At 36.1% G+C, this 23,067-nt stretch overlaps 1 protein-coding gene across 3 annotated transcripts in view; it reads right to left on the bottom strand.

Moving 5' to 3' along the window:
* The window catches only part of MOSPD2 (motile sperm domain containing 2), a 52,147-nt gene that overhangs the window by 8,238 nt on the left and 20,842 nt on the right, over positions 1 to 23,067 (bottom strand). For 2 of the 3 annotated variants that reach the window (XM_005593014.4, XM_005593015.4), the window contains exons 3-10: positions 21,608 to 21,763; positions 19,075 to 19,161; positions 16,926 to 17,080; positions 13,547 to 13,607; positions 11,208 to 11,246; positions 5,241 to 5,365; positions 2,824 to 3,000; positions 1,883 to 1,995 (exon numbers count right to left, since the gene is read on the bottom strand). In XM_005593014.4, coding sequence (XP_005593071.2) covers positions 1,883 to 1,995; positions 2,824 to 3,000; positions 5,241 to 5,365; positions 11,208 to 11,246; positions 13,547 to 13,607; positions 16,926 to 17,080; positions 19,075 to 19,161; positions 21,608 to 21,763 — 913 coding nt within the window. The remainder of the gene's footprint in view (positions 1 to 1,882; positions 1,996 to 2,823; positions 3,001 to 5,240; positions 5,366 to 11,207; positions 11,247 to 13,546; positions 13,608 to 16,925; positions 17,081 to 19,074; positions 19,162 to 21,607; positions 21,764 to 23,067) is intronic. The other variant, XM_074029167.1, reaches the window with a different exon arrangement.

Below are 23,067 nucleotides of genomic sequence, written 5' to 3'. Positions count from 1 at the left end.
ACAGTAAAATCAGTGAGCTTCAAAATTTAAATTTTACTATTACTTTCCATTGTAATGCCTATGACCTAAAAAATTTTTAAAACAATTCAAGCAAAGTTTGTGTAGTTTAATTACACTATCCAAATTGTATCAGGTGGCTCAAAACGATGGGAAGAATAGTGTTTTTGTTTTATATAAAAAGGTGAATAATTTAAAGTGGATTTTCAGCGAGCCCTTGATTTTGAGATACATCTTTAAATAGGTTAATTTTATATCAGGAATGTCTGTACCTTGGGGGTGTTTTTAAATCTAACTAACACATGTTTTTAAGAATGAGCTCTCCCGGCCGGGCGCGGTGGCTCACGACTGTAATCCCAGCACTTTGGGAGGCCGAGGCGGGCGGATCACAAGGTCAGGAGATCGAGACCACGGTGAAACCCCGTTTCTACTAAAAAAAAAAAATACAAAAAATTAGCCGGGCGCGGTGGCGGGCGCCTGTAGTCCCAGCTACTCAGGAGGCTGAGGCAGGAGAATGGCGTGAACCCGGGAGGCGGAGCTTGCAGTGAGCCGAGATTGCGCCACTGCACTCCAGCCTGGGCGACAGAGCAAGACTCTGTCTCAAAAAAAAAAAAAAAAAAAAAAAAAAAAGAATGAGCTCTCCCAGGAGGGCTTTGCCTAGTTTTGGACAAGGTGGTAAATTTACATGGTTGCTGGCTTCCTTTTAGAACCCAATCTTAAGTAAGTCATAGAAAAACACAAGGTTATGGATCTCATTGTTCTTAGTAACCAGCACAAAACTGTGAGCAGCTCCAGGAAGACAGAGGTTGGTTAGGTCCTTGTGTACGTGTAGGAGCAGCTGTGGGACTTCACCGGGGGCGGAGGAAGGGAGGAGCAGAGCCTGATATGCAGTTGAGAAGCTGTCTGGCTTTCTCCCTAGCCTGCTTTTCCTGTCATACCTCTACAATTACAGGCAAGGACCTATGATGTGACAGGCTTCCAGTGAAAACAGAATGTGTAACTTCCAAATAAGTAGGGAGAAAAAAGGGAACAAGTAAACGAACAGAAAAGATAAACTACGAAGGGAGAAAATGGGAAAGAAAAACCATGAAAAATAGAAAATGCATGTGCATCTGTCTCTCTTGTTTGTTGGCTTTCATACACACAGATGGCGGAGATAAATCCAAATATAACAGTAATCAAAATATATGTAAACAAACTAATATTATCAATTAGAGAATGTCAGATTAGATTTTTTAGAAGTCTGGCTGTATTGTTCACACGAGACACACATAAAGCAGCTATATAGAAAGGTTTCAAGTAAAGGGACAGAAAATGCTACATGAGATCATAAAGTTGGTGTAGCAATTTAACGTAAGGCAAAATATATTTACCAACCAAAAACATCAGTGAGAAAAAGGTCTTTATACACTTTATACAATGCTGAAAGAAACCTGGAATCTTTTGAATCAAATAACCTAGCAGAAAAACAGAGATGTCCTGAAGTTTGGCTTCAGTCACAAACCTATTTTTCTAGTTCATCTTTGGCTTTTGGAAAGTAAAATCAACAAATCCTTTGTGTCATTTCTGGCATTCCCGAACTTGGGCAAGTCTAATAGTATCAGTAATGTGAGGAAACTACTGCCATTCAGATTGACTAATATATAAATATTTACTTTTGTTATCTGATATGTGATGAGAGCCCTTTAAAGACACTCGACATAGTAAAAGAAAGGTAGCTAAAAATATCCACTATGTCTGGAAACCAAGGTAATTTTCAGATAACTCTTGGTTTTATATTTCTACAGTTTCAAAAACCAAAGAGAAGTTTTCTTAATTTTGTGGCTCCCTCAAGGTGATCAAGATACGTTATAAAATTATAGCTAATAAAATATTTGGCGATTACCTGATGTGTAGTAAGGGGCCTTTAAACACACTCAATGGTTTCTTGAAAGCTTTCATTTTTGAATCAACTTTTTCATTTTCTTCTGCTTTGGAAGTAGATTCGGTTGGGTTACTCTAAAGACAAAAAAAAAAAGGATAACTATTTAGCATATATTAACATGACCATTAACATCTATTTTAGTGCCTACATAGGTTACTGTAGAAAATACAACATGGCCCTTCCCTTAAGAGTCTTTAAATTTTTCTAAAATATAACATTGTATTTATCCATCTATCAAGTTCCTGATTACCTGTAAAAAGAGTGACAACTACTAAGTGCTCTTTTAAAAATTAGAGAAAGGAACTAAATCAAAGTTGTAAATTCATTACTTTTAGACAAATAAAAAAAATTCAGATAAAACAATTACTTCTAGATGTGTTTTGCTAGTCTTTATACAAAAGCATGGAATCAGCCTTTATTTTATTTTGAGACAAAGTCTCACTCTGTCACCCAGGTCAGAGTGCAGTAGCACAATCATGGCTCACTACAGCCTCGACCTCCTGGGCTCAAGCGATCTTCCCAACTTAGCCTCCAGAGTAGCTGGGAACGACAGGTGTGCACTATCACATCTGGATAATTTTTTATTTTTTGTAGAGACAGGGCCTCCCTATGTTGCTCGGGCTGGTCTCAAACTCCCGTGCTCAAGCGATCCTTCCACCTTAGCCTCAGAAAGTGCTTGGGATTATAGGTATAAGACACAGGCCCTGGCCTGGAATCAGCCTTAAATACACTAAAGTGGTGCTTCTGGTTAGCTAATCCCATCCTTTCTCTTTCTTTTTACACACAAAAATGTGGAAGGGTAGCAGGTTAAGTGAATTACCCAAAATCACATAGCTGGCTAGTGGCAGAATTGGGGATAGACCGTAACTTGTGATTCAGTTTCATTTTATTTATAAAGTTACCTTTTTAACAAGAGGTGTTTGTTCTTCGTTAGAAATTGTTTCCAATGTTTCTTTGCCATCACTTTCTATGTCCTCTTTACTTGAAGTTTCATCCTCACTGGTAATAGGCCCATTCTCACACAATGGGGTCTGGAAGTCATCATCTACTAGTGGTGGATAGCTATACTTGAAAGGATCCTAAAAGAAAATAATTTCACATGAGCCTACTAAATGGTGGGTGGAGAAATAATTCTCTTAGTAGATTTACAGTTCATTACTTTGGCCAAGAAAATAGACTTAATTAGATCACGAAATTTAAAATAAAGGAAGTATTTCAAACCAGAAAGAAAAGCAGCAATAAGTGGTGTGGGACAACTGGCTAGCCATCTATACAGAATCACCTTAGATCTCTAGCTTGTTCTCTACACCAAAAAGAATTTCAGATGGATAAAAGCTTTAAATGTATATGTTGTGTGTGTGTGTGTTTTTAAGAACCATATAAGTTCTGTAACAATACAAAAGAGGGATATAGAATACACTGAAAAAGAATGAAAACTGTCTTTTGAATCATAAAGAAGTTTTCAACGTCACTTATAATTAAAGAAATGCAAATTAAAATGACAATGAAATATTTTTTACCTGAGACTGGCAATGATTACAAAAATAAGAATATGCAATGCTGGCAAGGAGGTGGTTCAAGAACTCTCATACATTATTGGTAAACAGGCACAATCTCTTTAGAGGAAATGTGGCAACAGCTATCAAAATTAAAAACTATACCCACTGATTTTTTTTCTAGGAGTTTATTCTGTATGCATTCTTGCTGCACCCATACATCAAGTGTTATTACAAGGATATTCACTGCAGCAAAACTAGTAATGGCAAAAAATTAGAATACAATGATCACTGCAGTCCTTTAAAAGAGGAGTGATTAAATAAATTATGTTATATCCATCCACACAATGGAATATTTTGGAATGGTTTAAAAATGAGATAGACCTCTGTGAATCAATATGGTATAACCTGCAAAATAAAAGATGTGAAAAAAGCACAACTGGACAATATATATGGTATGTGACCATTTGTGTAAAAAACTGTAATAGATAACTCCAGAGGGATAGAAAACTTAATGGTGACTGCCTCTAGGGAGTGGCAGTGGGCAAGGACCTGGGAAGGGAGATGTAGTTTTCATGGTACTGTTACACTTTTCAATCTCTGGTACTGTGTTTACTTTATTAAAAAATCATGTATATGTATTACTTTTTGAAAAAAAAACTTAAAAATTAATGTTAAAAAATAGTCCTGCTATAATTTTGACTGTAATTCTGAAGAAATATATCACTAAGAACAGAGAGGGAAAATAAAATAACCTTTTCTATACATAAAATTAATATAATTTAAAATGTTATGAATTATATTAATTATAATTATTTAAGATACAACAATTTTATGAGCAAGTTATTAAAAATAAACAAAATCACATTTTAAATCAAGCATAGCACCTGAAATGAAGTGTATTTGGTTTTTCTAGGTGAAAATGTGAAATAAAGCCTTAGAATAAGAAAGAAGCAGACTTCAAATTAAAAATACTGGTTCAGGTCTTTTCTAATCAAAGACAATCAACAGAAGGACATATCAAAACTATTCCTCTTGCTAGTTCTGATTGAACACAATTTTGCCAGGCAGGCAGTATAAAAAAAAGATTGCAAAAAATCAAATAAGTGAAATATTATCAAGTTAACCCAAAGCGTACCAAGTCCATAAGTTGTACAGTTTTTTTATGAGTAGTAAAAATCAGCTCAAAAAAATTTGACAGTATATGCTTAACAGTATCTTTTTAACTAAAAAGACTGTTGAACAGCAAACAATTGGAAGCACACTGAAGACACATCAAGAGGAAATTCACTAACTTATGTCTAGATAGTAGAATGCCATGTAGCCATAAACGAGTATGAGCGCCTGCTACATACTGATTTGGTATAAGACATGCTGTGAAGAGAAAAGCAGGATGCACAGTAGCACATAAATGCAATAACTGTTTAGAAGAGATGAGAGGGAGGAAGAATTATATACTATACTTGTTTATATAGGTAATATATATCCCTGCAAATTAATATAAGAAATTCAGCTGGGGAGGGAATATGGTGATTGGAAATAGAAGTAGGAGGAGATATTTTTACTGAAGACTTATTTCTCATTATTCTTCTGAATATTCTTCAGTTTAGAACCACATAAATATATTACCTATTAAAAAATAAAAAATCAACAACTTTAAAACTTTAAAAATGTGTGTAACACTACTTGCTATTTTGAGGGTATCTGTGATACTTCTTTGTATATTATGATACTACTTTTCTTTTTTCCTTGAGGAAAGTATACAGCCTAATGTGTCATTATCCAGTATAGTTTTATAAACAAGTTTCAAATATTATACTTACAGTTCCACCCATGTGGGGAGGCAGGTATTCTACACTGACATAGTCCTGAACTTCATTTTTGCTTGTAAACTTCAACAAGCTCACTGCTTCTGGACCAAGCCAGGTTTTCACAATTTTGAAAGCAGCTGAAGAAAAACCAGTCACTTCATTAAAATTATCTTCATTCCTATTCTCAATTAATTTACCATAAATGCTAACCCAGGTCTTCTGAAATCAGTTTGGGCTATAATCTGTTAATATTTATCTTTACGTGATGTACTTAATTAACATTCTCTAATTTCTGTAGGCGTTTACATTGTGGCTCTCCCTTATGGGTTTCAAATGTTCTATGAAGATTCAGGAAGATTAAGCTACCCTGATATTCATTAATAAGCTTATCAGGGTTTTGGCCTCTGAACAAATCCATCAATGATCCCAACTATTTAGATTTCCAGACACTGAATCAAACAGCAATATGATTCAGGAAATAACTGCACAATAGTATGGAAAGAGTCATTTACCTTATGGTTCTCATAAACTCTCTATCTGAAAAACCTTCTCAAACAGCGAGTCAGAAGAGAAAGAAAGAAACAGCCCTTCTTATTATGAGTGTGAGCTGGATCCAGACTTCCTTCCTAACCCTACACTTCTCTGCCTCTCTCCCAGGCTTGCAGTTTATATAATTGTGGGGAACTTACAGAATCTCAAAAATAAACTGGTTTAAAAAATTTTTTTGAGACAGAGTCTCACTCTGTCACCCAGGCTGGAGTGCAGTGGCACGAACTGCACTGTTCTGTTGTCAAACACAGCTGTTTGGTAATTATAATCTTGTTCTGTCATGTAATTTCTTATTTATGCTTAATTTTTAAACCTAATTTTCACTGTGACAATCTAAGTACATTTTTAAGAAATTACAATAGAAATACTGCATTAAATTTGCAAAACTGTCAATTAAAAACAACAGAAAATAAGAATAGCATGATAAACATTAGAGAAGTATCTTTTTATTTTAGCTAACTATAAGTTTTTTACATAACATTTAAATTTTCATTAATTTCAATTTAAAATGTGAGTTGACATATTTGAAACTATGCTACTTTAATTAATTTGATAAATCTGATTTTTCATGACTTTACTGATATAATTTACATGTCATAAAATCCCCCTTTTATATACAAGTCAATGGTTTTTAGTATATTCACAGAATTGTGCAACCACCACCACAATCTAATCTAGAACATTTTCATCACACCAAAAAGAACCTTCATATAGCAATGTCTCTTTACGCCTCCTTCTCCAAGTCCTTAGGAACTACCAATCTATTTTCTGTCTTCACGGATTTGCTTATTTTGGACATTTTATATAAATGAAACCATACAACGTGGCTTTTTCTACTGGCTTTGTTCACTTGGCATGTTTTCAAGGTTCATTCATAATGTAGCATGTATCAGTACTTAATTCCTTCTTATGACTGAATAATTGTCCATTTTATAGATATGCAATATTTGCTTATCCATTCAGCAACTGATGAATATTTAGGCTGTTTCTACTTTTTGTTATTATGAATAATGCTGCCATGAACATTTGTGTACAAGTTTTTCTGTAGACATATGTTGTCACTTCTCTTGGGCATATACTAAGGAGTAGAATTCTGGGTCATATGGTAATTCTATGTTTAGCTACCAAACTGTTTTCTGATGTGGCCGGACCATCTTAACATTCTCACCAGCAGTGTACGAGGCTTCCAATTTCTCCACATCCTTGCCAATACCTGTTATTGTGTCTTTTTGATTCTAGCCACCCTAGTGGGTGTGAAATCATAACTCACTTGGTTTTGACTTGCATTTCTCTAATGACTACTGATGCTCAGCATCTCTTTATGTGCTTATTGCCCATTTGTTTATCTTCTTTAGAAAAACATCTATTTAAATCTTTCACTCATTTTTTAATTGGGTTGTCTTTTTTTTTTCTTTCAGAGAGAGTTTCACTCTTGTTGCCCAGGTTGGAGTGCAATGGTGCAATCTTGGCTCACTGCAACCTCTGCCTCCCGGGTTCAAGCAATTCTCCTGCCTCAGCTTTCTGAGTAGCTGGGATTACAGGCTTGCGCCACCATGCTCGGCTAATTTTGTATTTTTAGTAGAGACGGGGTTTTACCATGTTAGGCAGGCTGGTCTCGAACTCCTGACTTCAGGTGATCTGCCCACCTCAGCCTCCCAAAGTGCTAGGATTACAGGTGTGAGTCACCATGCCTGGCCACTTGTCTTTTTAACGTTGCATTCTAAGAGTTCTTTATATATTCTAGAACAAGTCCCTTATCAAATGTATGGTTTGTCAATGATTTCTTCCATTCTGAGAATTGTCTTTTCACCTACTTGATAGTGTCCTTGAAGGCACAAGTTTTCCATTTTCATGCAGTCCAATGTTATCTGTTTCTTTTGTTGCTTGTGCTTTTGTTGTCATATCTAAGAAACCATTGCCCAATCTAAGCACAAGGATTTAATCCTATGTTTTCTTCTAAGAGACTTAGCTCTTACATTTAGGTTTCTGATCTATTTTGAGTTAATTTTTATATATGATGTGAGGTAGGGTCCAACTTTATTCCTTTGAATGTACATACCCAGTTGTCCTAGCACCTTTTATTTAAAAAGTCTTATTTCTCTACTGAATTGTCTTGGCACCATTGTAAAAAAAAATCAACTGACCATAATAAACACTAGGGTTTATACCTGGACCCTCAATTCGATTTCACTGATCTATATGTTTATCCTTATGCCCATACACGGCCAATGTCTTTATTGTTGTAGCTTTGTAGTAAATTTTGAAATCAGGAAGTGTTAAATCCTCCAACTTTGTGTTTCTATTTCAAGATTTGACTACTCTGGGTTTCTTGCATTTTCATATGAATTTTAGGACAAACATATCCATTTCTGCAAAAAAAGGCAGCTGGGCTTTTGATAGGGACTGCACTGAATCAGTAGATCAATTTGGGAAGTGTTGACCTCTTACCAATACAGTCGGCCCTCCATATCCACAGATTTCACATCCATGGATTTTTGATTGACCAACCACAATTGAAAATATTAAAAAATAAATAAAACCAATATGACAAAAATATAAATGAGAAACAATAAAGTAGAACAACTATATAGCACTCACACTGTGTTAGGGAGTATAAATAATCTAAAGATGATTTAAAGTATATGGGAGGAGCCAGGTGTGATGGCTTATGCCTGTAATCCCAGCACTTTGGGAGGCTGGGGCAGGCAGATCACTTGAGGTCAGGAGTTCAAGACTAGACCAGCCAGGCCAATATGGTGAAACCCTGTGTCTATAAAACTATAAAAATTAGCCAGGTGCGGTGGTAGGTGCCTGTAGTCCCAGCTACTTGGGAGGCTGAGGCAGGAGAATCGTTTGAACCTGGGAGGCAGAGGATGTAGTGAGCTGAGATTGTGCTAATGCACTCCAGCCTAGGTGACAGAATGAGACTCATTAAAAAAAAAAGGAAAAAGGTATACAGGAAGATGTGTGTCAGTTACATGCAAATACTATACCATTATATATGAGGGACTTGAGCATCCAAGGATTTTGGAGTCTGTGGTGGTGGTGGGGGAAGGGTTCTGAAACCAGTCTCCCATGGATACTTTAGAGAGACTGTATTGTCTTCCAATCCATGAACAAGAAGTCTTTTTATTTATGTAGGTCTTGAATTTACTAAAATGGTGTTTTGTAATTTTCAGTGTCCTTGTCTTGAACTTCTTTTATTAATAGAAGTGGTAAGAGCAGACAGCGTTGTCTTGTTCCTGATCTTAGGGGGAAAGCATCCATTCTTTCCCTGCTAAGTAAGATGTTAGCTGTGGGTTTTCATAGATTCAGGTTTTTCATATATGCCCTTTATAGACAGGCAGAGGAAGTTCTTTTCTGTGAAGGATTAGCCTTACCCAAAGAGAGGTCTGGCCTTTGCCCTCAGCTTCTGAGAGGTAATCTTCATGCCTGATAGGATTGTCTTCGTCTGGGGGCCTTGAGTGACAATGGAACAATATGACTTAGGGTAGGAGCTGGCCATGGAAGAAAGACCAACAATGTGATTCAGGGTAGGGGTTTGGGTTACACGGTATCAGTAGACCTTGGGGGAGACTGAAGACTAAGATCAACCACACGGGCAATCAATCATGCTTACATAATGGAGTTCCAATAAAAACTCTGAACACTGAGGCTTGGGTGAGCTTCCCAGGTTGACATACTCCATGCACACTGCCACATATTGATGCCAGTGAAGTAACATGCTCTACATTTGGTACTTCCCTGGACTCTGCCCTACACCTTACTTTCTGTGGTTGACCTTAATCTAAATTCTTTCCCTGTAATAAACCATAATTGTGAGTATAATAGTTTTCAGTGAGTTCTCAGAGTCATTCACTAGAATTATCAAACCTAAGGGTAATTTTCAGCACCTCCTGAACTTGCAGTTTGTGTCAGAAATGGGGGTGGTCTTGTGTGGACTACTGTGGTTTAACTTGGCAGTTGTTTCAACTCTTTGCACCTTATGTTGCTAGTTTGTTGAGTACTTTTATCATGAGAGGGTACTAGATTTTGTCAAATGCTTTTTCTGTGTCTCTTGAGATGATCACATCATTTTCCCCTTCATTATATTAATATGGTAGATTACATTAGTTGATTTTGATATGTTGAGCCCACTTAGTCATGGTGTATAATCCTTTTTATATGCTGCTGGATTCAATTTGCTAGTACTTTGTTGAGGACTGTTGCATCTATTTTCATAAGGAATACTAGTCTGTAGTTTTCTTTTCCTGTGATGTTTGATATTATGGTTATACTTGCCTCATAAAATAAGTTGGAAAGTATTCCCTCTTCTTCTATATTTTGGAAGAATTTGTGAAGGATTCATGTTGATTCTTCTTTAAATATTTCACATAATTTAGCAGTGAAGCCATCTGGGCCTGGGCTTTTCTTCGTGGAAAGGTTTTTTGATTACTAATTCAACTTCCTTTTTATATTTCTATTCTGATTCTTCTTGAATTAGTTTCAGTAGTTTGTATCTTTCTAAGAATTTGTTAACTTCATGTAGGTTACCTAATTTCTTTGCATATAACTATTCACAGTATCCCCCTATAGTCCTTTTTATTTCCTTAAGGTCAATAGTAATGTCCCTTCTTTCACTACAGATTTTAATAATTTGAGTCTTTCCTTTTCTTCTTTATTAGCTAAAGGTTTGTCAATTGTGTTGCATTTTTCAAAGAACCAAGTTTTGGATTTGTTGATTTTCTCTATTGCTTTCTATGTAACAACTGACTTTTGCAAACACAAATGAGAATGTACATTTAATAACATTTAATAACATTAAATTTATAGTAATTTTAAAGTTGGTCAAGATAGTTTATCAACCAATGGCTTTTTCAAAAAAAATTTACCAAAAAATATATCTTGACTGTCAAAAGGGTCATGTCACTACAGTGATTTGGGGTGAGTTTCAGACTGATTCCACCTTCCTTCTCAACACCTGAAGCCCATGAGAAAACCTAGACAAGGCCTGTGTTCTGTGACACACCTTATCTGTGCATGTCAAATTCAGGCTTCTGACTACAGTATTACCTTAATGGTTGAATATTTTGAGGCTGTTGTTAATTTTTTTTTTTAAGAGAAGGGTATCATTATGTTGCCCAAGCTGGCCTCAAACTCATGGGCTCAAGTGATCCTCCTGGCTCAGCCTCCTGAGTAGCTAGGACTATAGGTGTGCAACACCATGCCTGGCAAGGCTGTTTTTAAAGAAGACTAATGGGTGCCCCCAGATCCTGGGTATAGAATTTTAGCCCTGTTTGCTTAGGAATAGCCTCCGAGTGCTCTAGCTTCAGTCTCTTAAGAGTGCATGCAAAGGACAATATGAACATTATTTTAAACAATTGTAGAAATATGGCTAAATTGGCAAAGAAAATTAGACATTTTGTTTTAAGAAAGTATAAATATACTCACCATTCATTAACCAAGGCATATCAAAGATCACTATTTTTGCTGAAAGATGAAAAAAAATTCATTGAATGTGAATCAGTACCTCTGTAATAACATCACTTATACTGGCCTAGAAAAAACTGGTCATCTAAATGTAAGTAAAAACTGAGCTCATTGTCTGAGCTCTAATTCAGTGAAGTGTATAGTATCATGAATAGTATTCCATGTGGTGCTGGAACTGAACTAGCATGTCACAATGGTGAGGTGCCAGCCCAGGAGGAGGACTTGTGGGAAATCAATAGTGCACTGTCACTGTCCTCTGGTAAACAGCCTATTCTTTTGTCATTCACTGTGTTTGTTGTTTGCAGGGAAGTACAAAAGAAAACAGTTAAGTGGATAAATGGAGTCTTTGGATGTGGCATGTCATAGTAGCACTGAGGCCACTGAACTTTAAAATCATTTCCAGTTCTAATTTATGGTTTCAATTACAATTTTCTAGAGATTCTATTGTTAAACCAGTCTCACAGTTGCCCCCTCCCCTTTTAATACATCACTACATTTTCAGAAGCAAAAATTATTTCTAATTTACATCATGAGCACCAGGAAGCTAATAATTCCAAAGTATACAGAAGTATTATTTACACATTGAGTTGAAGATACTAAACAGCCCTATTAACAAATGAGACAACTGTGAGAAAGAAACAGAAACTGCAAAGAAGATTTTTGAGATTCAATTCATTCTTCTATTCCAGAGGAATCAAAATGTAATTTCACTCTTTTCTGAGCAGAGAACCTCCTAGAGTTGTTGCATTAATGTAGGACAAGTAAAGTACATATAAGGAAAAAGGCATCTGTGAAGAGGCACCCTGGTGCTTAATACCGCAGTCTTCATCTGGGATATGCTTAAAATAATGCGGACTCAAGATTTTAAGATACAATAGTTATTCTTCATGACAGATTTTGAAGAATAATCAATTAAGATTCCACAAAATTCAATGTCTGCAAAGCTACATTATGTAGGTAGAACATATATATATATATATAAAATCTCTAGTTAATTAAGATGAATCTATATAATTCATCTTTATATAGATTTATTAACTTTTTAATAGTTTTATCAAAAGAATCTCAGATGTATTTTACAAAGTAATAATAATATTTATACTATTGACAAGTGGCTCTTCACAAACTCCTTTAGATATTTCAATGATCAAGTGGGTATTTTTTCATTTTGTCCATAAGAGCAACAAACTAAAACTATGGGGTAGTGATTTCCTACTGACCAATGACTGGCACTGCTCAGGAGGCCTTAAGGAATCAGGGTACATGCCAGATACAGGAAAAATCCATAAGGAACCTAAGATAGTACAGGTTCCCCAAACTGGACACTATTGATCATTCTTTTCACCTAAAAATATTCATGAATACTCTCTCTGAAAAGATGAGAGTATAGAGCTAGGGGTGGCACTGACTCTTGATATCCATTATGCTTTTTTGTCTATTCCTCACTTCTCATTAACAACAGTAAAATCAATATGCCAAATTAAGACAATTTAGGGATTTTATGCTAAAGTCACCTGAATCACGAGTCTCAAAAGACCCAATTTGCTGTTTTCTAGGAGTATGCTCAGGCAGATCTGTAAATTCCCATTTTCTGATGTCCCTGTTGCCTCTCTTCTGTCTTTTCACTTTTAAACCATTGGGGTTAAATATACTTGACTGTTTATGTGAGTTGGCATCTTGGCTTCCCTAGGGGGAACCCATCATACAAATTCAACAAGTAAAAAATGGACTATATAAGGTTTAGGAGTTCTTCATTCAGGTAATTAATGGAATAGTCACAACGAAAAACAAACAAACTCCAAATGCCAGATTCAAATGTTGTACCTTCTAGTCAAGTATTTTCTTAATGACAATTTTTAAATAGCAGTTGGTAACAGTATACTTTACATATCAATACTGCTTATCATACAGTATACTTCATCAGTACTGCTTATCTGTTTCATATAATAAATACTACTTGAAATGAATTTCTAAATTGAAATATTAGTAAAAATGAGATAATTTTGAAATAAATGTATGCTTTTATGTACCTATGTGTGTGAGTGGGTGAGTGTGTTATAGGATGCCATACATACGGTTTAGAACTTAAACTCTTAAAATTAACTGTGAAGGACAATGAATACTTATGAAAAACTGTCCTCTGTATGTGTTAGAATAATGTCTATGAACATATTTAAAATTCTTCATCAGAAAACAAAGTTTCAGGTATGAAAGTCTATAATACTATAAGGCTCCACAATTCTCAGACATTGTCTACAGTTTCAATATGTTATATTTTTATAAAGGAGTAAGTTACTTACAGAGGTATTTAGGGTAATAAACCTTAAAGCAGTTGATGATAAAGCGTACAAAGTCCATGTCCTAAAATAAAGATTAAATCTTTAAGACTGTCCACATTAGATAACTTAAAATTGCACATTTCTAAAGGTGAGAAATTATTAAATACAAATGAGACAATTATTAAATTCTTTAAAAAGTAAGCTCATATCTAAATATCTATATTCTCAAGGATTAAGGTTTTAGGTCATTAAGCTATTTATAATAATCAGCCCTAAAACTGACTTGAAGAAACCAGATGCTTAGTGATGTTTTAAAATTATTCACATTACCTCAAACTAGTTACGTACTTCAGGCTGCTAAGGCAACGGGGCATAAAATGGATCTAAAAGCAATCTCCACAGAGAAATTCTAAAAATCTGTTGAATAACTAAAGAATTACTGAAACAAGTAAACAGTTTATAATCAGACTACTTGGGATGATAATACACATTTATGTAAATTCTCATATATTTGCTTTTTAATCCTAATTTTTATACCTCATAACAGTGTCAATAAAATATGTTTTATCAATCTTTTTTATCACAATACTTAATCTAATCACATTGGCCTGCTGTATCTACTCCACTTCTGGCTTTTTTCATTTTATTTAGAGACCTATAATTAGTTTTTCAGTTTATATTCCAGTGTTGTTCACTGATTCTGATTTCTGGGAGACTACAAACATAGCTATCTGGTTGGTTCTACTGCTTTGAGCACAGCAACAGTAAATTAGGTCATTAAGGTTATTATTTCCATGGGTCATTTTACTCCATGGCCACATACTGATTCACTAATTCCGATTGGCCATCTTATAAAGACTGTGGAATGAAAGATATAACCAAGCAAACTGAAATCCATCACAATTACTGGAAAGGTGGGTTGTCCTAGAGATGAAAGTTTCTAAATTCATCCCTGGAATGTTAGTTGCAGCATCTTTAATTGCAGTAAACTAAAAGTAAGCGTCCTTAACTATCTTAAGTATTTGTTATGGGTATATATATAATAATACCTGTGTGTGTGTGTGTGTGTGTGTGTGTGTATGTATATATATAAATAAAATAATACCTTTGTGTGTGTGTGTGTATATATATATAAAATAATACCTTTGTAACTAATCATTATAGCCACTGTACATGGAGTTTTCATAATTGGTAGTTAAGTAACAGTCAAAGAAAATGGCTGAAAAGAACCAGTTACATAAAAATTTGGTTACCTCGTTTACCTAGTTTATAATTTATGGCCCCCAGAGATTTTTGTCTAAATAGTCTTGGTATAACATTCTTGTTTCTATCATTTATTTAATTGAATATCCTTCTTCGTAAAATCGTGAGTTACTGCTAATTCAAGTGGATATGATAAGATGTCACTGGTATATTCTATTAATGGGGACTACAAGAAATAGCTCCATCAACCCTATTGCTCAGCATTATATAAGGAAGTTTTCGAGGCTGTTATTTATTATCTTGTAAAACGTCCTTTTGAGGACCCATGAAAGACTTTCTAGTTCAAGTATTAGGAATGGATATACTTCTAAGACACTGGTTGTGAAGGATGGTTGCTGAATAATTTTAAATGATTACATTTCTTTCAGCCAGGCAGCTGAAAGCTTAGAGCCAAACTGGTGTCCCAACTCTAGCAAATGATTTTCTTATTTTTTGCCTTGAGATTTTGTAGACATCTTTATAAGCTCACTTAAATTCTTTGTGAATCATGAAAGGGTCATTTATAAAAATAAATTCTTCAGCAAGATTCAAGTATTTTAAAACATTAATAATGACTTAAATTCTTAGCAGTGCAAATACACCTTATTTACAAATTAAAGATGGTGAGATAATTATGTAGCTTGAAAAAATAAAACAGTTCAAGTCAATTCTCTTTCCTTATACTTGGCAACAAAAATATTAACATTTATTCTTCATGATTCTGGGTTATAATTAGGAAACTATCATATCCAAAGGATAAAAGAATCATGATTTATTTTTATGGCATATTTATTTATCTAGGCAAATTGATTTTGATTTTGGATATAAAATAATTTACTCTCTCTAATTTAAAACCCATTGACAAGGAAACTAGGTTGGAAAACTCCAAGGCATCGGATCCTTGAAAAATAAAAAGAGAAATAGAAACATGAAAAAAATTTGTGGTCCTGCCACTGCAAAAAAAACTCTTGTTAGCAGTTCTCTCTAGCCTATTTGGTGTTTGTTATAATGGCTACAGTTTCCTTTGTTGGGCTATGTATCGTATAGTATACATGCATATTACAGTATGTATAATCAAACAGCTTTTTTCATCTCAGAAAAATGTGTGCTCTCCAATATTACTATAAATTCCTTATAAACAACATTTTACATAGCTATATATATTCCATCAATTAGATATATAATCTGCCATTTCATCATGTCGAACATTTACATTTCTTTTCTAATTTTTCATTACTTTAAATGACACTGAGAAAATATTTTGATATATGATGCTTTTTCTGTATTCAGGGTTATTTCTTTAGAATAGATTTCCAGAAGTTGGTTACCAGTCAAAGAGTATAAATACAAACACTTTAAGGTTCTTAACATACTTTGCCAAATGGAATTCCGAAAAGATTTCAACACTGCCCTGAGCACGTTTGCGAATTCGACATTACTGCTATCAGAATCAGCCACAGATTAAATATAAGAGACTGTAGTTAGAATAAATGTGCCAAGTGATCTCAATTGCTGCTGAAGGGTTTGTAGGTATCACTAAGGCCACAAGGACCCAAATTAAAGACAGGTAGGTTTTACTTATTTTTCAAGCTTGGCAAAATTACCTGAAGAAAACTGGTTTCCAAAGCTAACCAAATCAAACAGATAGAAAACAAATCCAAACAAGCAAACAAAAACACTCAATAAAATCACAAAATGTTATATGTGCAAAACTCATGTGAACATCTTGCAACTAAAACATGGTACGAATATAACAAATTCAAGATGGTATATTACCTTACTTGATATTTCCTGAATATACTACTCTGTGGCACACACCGGGGCAGGTGCTATAGGATATTAGCTTTGATATCAAAGTTCACAGTTATCACATCGATTCATACCTTGCCAGCCTTGACATGCTACCTCCCCATCCTGTGTCTCAGACAAGGAACATTTCTAGGAAATCAACAGTTTCAACGCCAAATACAGAAACAAATTTAATTCTTTGCAAGCCCTATTCCATGTTTGACTACACTCACACTGCAAGGTGAAAAAATAAATCCCTAATACAAGTTAGTTGCCTCAATTTTACAGCAATATGTGGTTGGCAGCAAGGATAGGAGAAAGCGAGGAAGCCATGATAAACACTGATTTGAAATGAATGAAAAATGCTTACAATGCTATTTATTCCAGTTTCTGACAGGTCAAACATCACTGTTACAGGTTTCCCATTTTCCCTCTTAGCATAACGCTCCAACCAGAATGCTATGAGCTTCTTTTTGTCCGATATGGTTTTCTGGTCTTTTATATGATACTTCACCCTGATCCAGACTTTAAGCAGAAGATAAAAACAAGAACAAGACTTATGGCATTATATTATTATTATACATATATATAGTCTTTCCCTTGACATTTTTCATTTACAATTCATTTTGTTTCTTAGATCAAAAACATCTCTTTCTTATTTTCAGTGAGAAAGAGTTGCACTTGGGAGCCTTAAAGAGTAGCAAAGAGATAGACTGTTTCTTTCCCTTAGGAAATAAACAAATTTCACTTGTAAGACGGAAAAGAAAATACAGATGAACAAACACTATTTGATAATAATCTAAATGTGCTCTGCATTGTGCTTAACAAAAAAGAAAATCACTGCTTTTGTCGAGCACTGGAAAAAATGTTCCATCCAGAGGAAAGATACTGACACAGGGCGATGGAGGCATGAGCCAGTGCCGTGCATGTGTGTGGAGCACGGTAAACTGTTCAGGTGGTGGTAGTAGCTAAGATGAAATGTGATGAGTGGTGAGAGGAGAAGCAAAATAGGAAAGAACTGGACTTGAAGGACTCTGAATGAAACTCTAGGGCATTTTGATTTTCCTATTTTAGAACACCTTTCAGGCAATAGCACAGAGGGTAGAGTGGAGGAGGCAGAGAAGGAAACCCACCAGGTTATGACCTGGGAAGGGACTGGGGCAAAGGGGTAGTAGTTAGAAACTGAATTGAGGAAGTAGCTGGTGAGGATGGAAAAAAGGCCAAATTGAAGCTATATTAGAGGAAGAGCCAATGAGTGGGACTGAGGTGGGCAATACAGAAAGTGAGCAAGTGGAGGGGCATGGATGTTCAGTACTGTGTTGTGCTAAAGGCTGCTGACAGGCAGGTGGGGCCAGTCAGTGGGTAGCTAGGTATGTGCATGTGTCCTGGGGATAGTGTGGGGTCAATACTGTGCTGGGGGAGGTAGCTAAAGCTGCCAAGATGCTCGTGATTGATCACCCAAGGAGACTGTATCAGCTGTAAAGTAAAAGATGCAAGAAAGGAATAAAGCCTAGGAAACACCTTTAAGGGACAGGAGGAAGAAGAAAAATGAGAAAAAAAGGTTGAAAAGGAGGAGGTGGCAGTAACAGAAAAATGCAAAAAGAGTATTGCTGAAACAGGGACAGACAACATGCTACGGAGAAGTGAAGATGAGTGCAGGACATCTGTTCAGTATGGGGCTCAAACTCGCCTGCCAAGTTGTATCCATGGTACAAAACCAGGCTGGATTTGGGGCAAGTGGGAGAGAGGTATAACAGGGGAGTCATTGGAACAAAAGAGATGATTGTTACTGTTCCTTTCATTATAATACACATTTCAGAAAAAGCTAGAGTGAGATTATGGGAGACTTGAAAAGGAAAAGGCGCCGGGCGCGGTGGCTCAAGCCTGTAATCCCAGCACTTTGGGAGGCCGAGGCGGGTGGATCACGAGGTCAGGAGATCGAGACTATCCTGGCTAACATGGTGAAACCCCGTCTCTACTAAAAATACAAAAAAAAACTAGCCGGGCGTGGTGGCGGGCGCCTGTAGTCTCAGCTACTTGGGAGGCTGAGGCGGGAGAATGGCGTGAACCCGGGAGGCGGAGCTTGCAGTGAGCCGAGATCACGCCACTGCACTCCAGCCTGGGAGACACAGTGAGACTCCGTCTCAAAAAAAAAAAAAAAAGAAAAGGAAAAGGCCTACTTAGCAACCTTTAGCGACTGTCAAAAAAAATTCTCCATAAAAACACTAAGTTGAGTTTTAATATCACAGTCAGATTAGAAAGAAGATAACGACTCTGAATTAAATAACTTTGTTTATGCTGTAGGATGCAGCATTTGCCTTTATTGCCTACTTTATTATAACGCAAACAGTATGTACAGCTACTAAGTATCTAACACTGTAAAAATGGTTCTACCAATCTCTCATTGCAGTAGACTTGAGGAGTGCTACAGATGGAGAAAGTTCTGCTAATTCTTAATTCAGTTGACATAGATATCTCAATCTCAAAATCTTGAAAAGCCAGAACATAAATATACTTACACAATTTGTTACCTTCTTTGTCATAACCATGCAGATAAATAACACCAATTTCCAATAACCATCTGGGAATGGAGGATTCATTAAGGTCTAAAAAGTGGTAAGCTTTGATCAGTAGTTGTAATTTAGGGGTTTAAAAATAAAACTCATAATGTAAAGATAATGTTATGTAGTAGTTCTGATATTTAAAAATGATATAATGTACCCAAACATTCAAAAAGAAAATCTCTGGCAATATAAAGTGGTGTTTCCTACCAAGGAAACAAACTAAATAATGACAGGTGACCAAAATGGACAAACTCCGTTTCCCCTGAGAGGTCATTATTTATGTGTATACATTTCCACATTTTGATTGTTTCACATAATGACTTGCAAACAATCACCATCAGAGTTTCAAGAGAACATTCCAGTAAATATCCACATTGCAGCCTCAGAATTAGTAGAAAAAAATCACTTTGGTTTCTTTAGTAAAATGGTATTTTTCTATTAGGTTGGTGCAAAAGTAACTGTGGTATTTGCAGTTAAACATAATGGCAAATGCTGCAATTACTTTTGTACCAATCTAATACGAAGTTTGTTATCTAGTAGACTTTAATGCATTTAAAAACCTTTAGGAAAGTGGAAAATACTTCAAGAAAAATGGCCAGGCATGGTGACTCATAAAATCCCAGCACTTTGGGAGGCCAACACGGGAATATCATTTGAGGCCAGGAGTTTGAGACCAGCCTGGGCAACACAGTGAGACTCCCTCTCTACAAAGATAAATATATAAAAATTAGGCCGGGCGTGGTGGCTCACGCCTGTAATCCCAGCACTTTGGGAGTCTGAGGCAGGTGGATCACGAGGTCAGGAGATTGACACCATCCTGGCTAACACGGTGAAACTCTGTCTCTGCTAAAAATACAAAAAATTAGCCAGGCTTGGTGGTGGGCGCCTGTAGTCCTAGCTACTCGGGAGGCTGAGGCAGGAGAATGGTGTGAACCCGGGAGGCAGAGCTTGCAGTAAGCCAAGATTGCTCCATGCACTCCAGCCTGGGCGACAGAGCAAGACTCCATCTCAAAAATAATAATAATAATAATGATAAATAAATTAAAAATAAAAAAATAAAAATTAGCCAGGCATGGTGGCACATGCCTGCCGTCCCAGCTACTCAGAAGGCTGAGGTGGGAGGCTTACCTGAGCCCAGGCATTGAAGGCTGCAGTGAGCTATGATCACAACACTGCATTCCAGCCTGGGTGACAGAGCAAGACCCTGTCTCAAAATAAAATAAAAGAAAGAAAGAAAGAAAAGAGAAAATAAGAAATGAAAACAAAAAATGTGAGAACTTGAACTTCAGCAGGAGGAACAAACAGAGTGCCTCTCCAGTTTTTGGGGAGGCTAAGGACCAACATAGCAAGGCAGTAAATGCCAATGCTTTTGTTTCATTCACCAGCAGTACCTTAAGACCTTTCAAAGATTTCTCTTTCCCCATCCCCTTTTACCAGATCTCTGCTATTTTCCACCAGAAAATAGCAATTCTATGTAAGAAAACAAACATTGTTGAATTTAAGTATTTATTCGGTACTTAATTCGTTTAGAAATATCAGATTTATATTTCTTTGCTTGGTTAATAAATACTTCACTGTTGAAATTACCTACGGTTGTTAAATTTCCAATCACGTTATTTCTTACTACTCCCCTTTTCAGGGATTCCTTCTGCAAGCATGAAGAGTGAGGAGAGTATCTGCTCTAGATTTATTTGTTGACCATTTTGTGTTAAGTGTTCCGATTGAAGTCACTTCAGAGGTTATAATCCTCAAGGACAGAAAATTCTGCTTTATGCCTAACTGAAATCAGAAGTTATGCCAGTTTCTTCTTATTCAATTTTTTGGAGGAGAGAACTAACAGGTCATCATGTACTTGAAGACCATTATAAAACTACAAGACTTGAAACTCCCATTTTTGGGAAAAAATTGAATCTAGTAGCAGACTTAGAAATTAAGAAGCTAAGGCTGCATGTACCCCAAAATATATACATCTACTATGTACCGAAAAAAATAAAAACAATATAAAGAGAAGACTGTGATAGGCTTCCCTGGGGATAAGCTTGCATTTTTGGGGTGACTCTCATTCATTTAACAATTCTATATGGTGCACCTATTAACCTATTAGCACAAGGAACTGTGGGGATAGAGAAGGGCATAGGAAATAATTGAGAAAAAGGGACAGTATCTCCTTATTTCTAGGCCTAGTAGCAAAGCTACTGTCTTGCTATTGCTTAATGGTACTGAATTAAACACAGATTAGGAAACTCTGCTGTGACTGAAGAATCTGAGTGTGATTCTGCTCTTTGGTGATCTGATTTCCTTATGAATGTTTCTACTAAAAAGACTTACAAGCTGTTCCTTTGAAAGTATTACTGGGTCTTTATAAATAATTATATTTTGGTGTTTATGATGGCTGCTAGGAGTATGTGCAAATACATGATTAGATAAATGTAAAACAATACCATTTATACAGGATATATTACAGTCAAGGTTAAATTGAACAGCTTACCGTTGACAGAAATTTCTTTCCTCCACTGAAAACTCTCATCGAGCATCTTCAGTGTTTCATCTACGATATTATGTCTCCAAGATAAGTAACTTTCAACCCAGTTATCATCTTGTTGTAGCCTTTCAACATCACGTGCATCATATTTATCTGACTTATCTAGGGAAAAAACAGGAATAAACATCCAAGTCAGATTAATTCTGCAGTGAAAAATAACCAGCAGTGGCAAAGGAGAAGAAAGACTTCGAAGACAAAGTTAAGCTATTTGAGGATAGACTCAGGGATGTAGTTCAGATAAAAGTGCCATTTAAAAGATTGATGGTGCTATTGTCTGGGATATGATTTGTTTGGTTCCCCCAAGTCTCTTGTTGAAATCTGATGCCCAGTGTTGGAGGTGGGGCCTGGTGTGAGGTGTTTGGGTCATGGGGAGGACCCCTCAAGAGTGGTTTGGTGTCATTCTCATGACAAGGACTCAATTCTTGCTCTTAGTTCACACTCGAACTGATTGTTGAAAAGAGCCTGGCACCTCCTCCTTTTTCTCTTGCCTTTTCTCTCACCATGTGATGCCTGCTTTCCTTCGTCTTACGTCATGAGTGGAATCTTCCTGAGGTCCTGACCAGAAGCAGATACTGACACCGTACTTCTTGCATAGCCTGCAGAACCATGGGCCAAATAAACCTTTTTTCTTTATACATCACTCAGCCTCAGGTATTCCTTTATAGCAACACAAATGGACTAAGACTGATGGAATTTCCAAGTGTGAGGAGAATACAGTTATCTAAAGACAGCAGGTTTAAGTAAGCCACTACAGATGTTAAAAATTACACCAGAGTAAAATATTTGGTACAGCCCTCTCTAAAACTATACACCAACATCTGGGAAGATCAATTATGTTATCTGAACTTGAAATTCTTAAGTCAATGAAAAATAAAGAAATTTCATACGTAAAGACATAACTAAGTTGTACTTTAAAAAGACATTTGTTTGGCAAGTGTCATTAAAAAAAAATTAAGTAGGCTGGGTGTGGTGACTCATGCCTGTAATCCCAGCACTTTGGGAGGCTGAGGCGTGCAGATCACCTGAGGTCAGGAGTTTGAGACCAGCCTGGGCAACATGGAGAAACCCCCTCTCTACTAAAAATACAAAAATTAGCTGGGCATGGTGGTGCACCCTGTAGTCCCAGCTACTCGGGTGGCTGAGGCAAAAGAATCGCTTGAACCTGGGAGGCGCAGGTTGCAGTGAGCTGAGATTGTGCCACTGCACTCCAGCCTGGGTGACTGAGTGAGACTCTGTCTAAAATAAATAAATAAATAAATAAAATTAAATACAAAAATAAGGACAAAAAAAGAAAACAACAACAACAATAAAAAAACAGTAAAAAAAAAATTAACTAAGTACCTATGGAAAACTGATCATGTATGCCATATTATGGTATTTGCTATTTTCAGACTCTGGCCAACATT

Source organism: Macaca fascicularis, chromosome X (assembly GCF_037993035.2).
Source record: "Macaca fascicularis isolate 582-1 chromosome X, T2T-MFA8v1.1".
In the NCBI taxonomy this organism is placed as follows: domain Eukaryota; kingdom Metazoa; phylum Chordata; class Mammalia; order Primates; family Cercopithecidae; genus Macaca; species Macaca fascicularis.
This window is presented reverse-complemented; position numbering and strand designations above follow the sequence as displayed.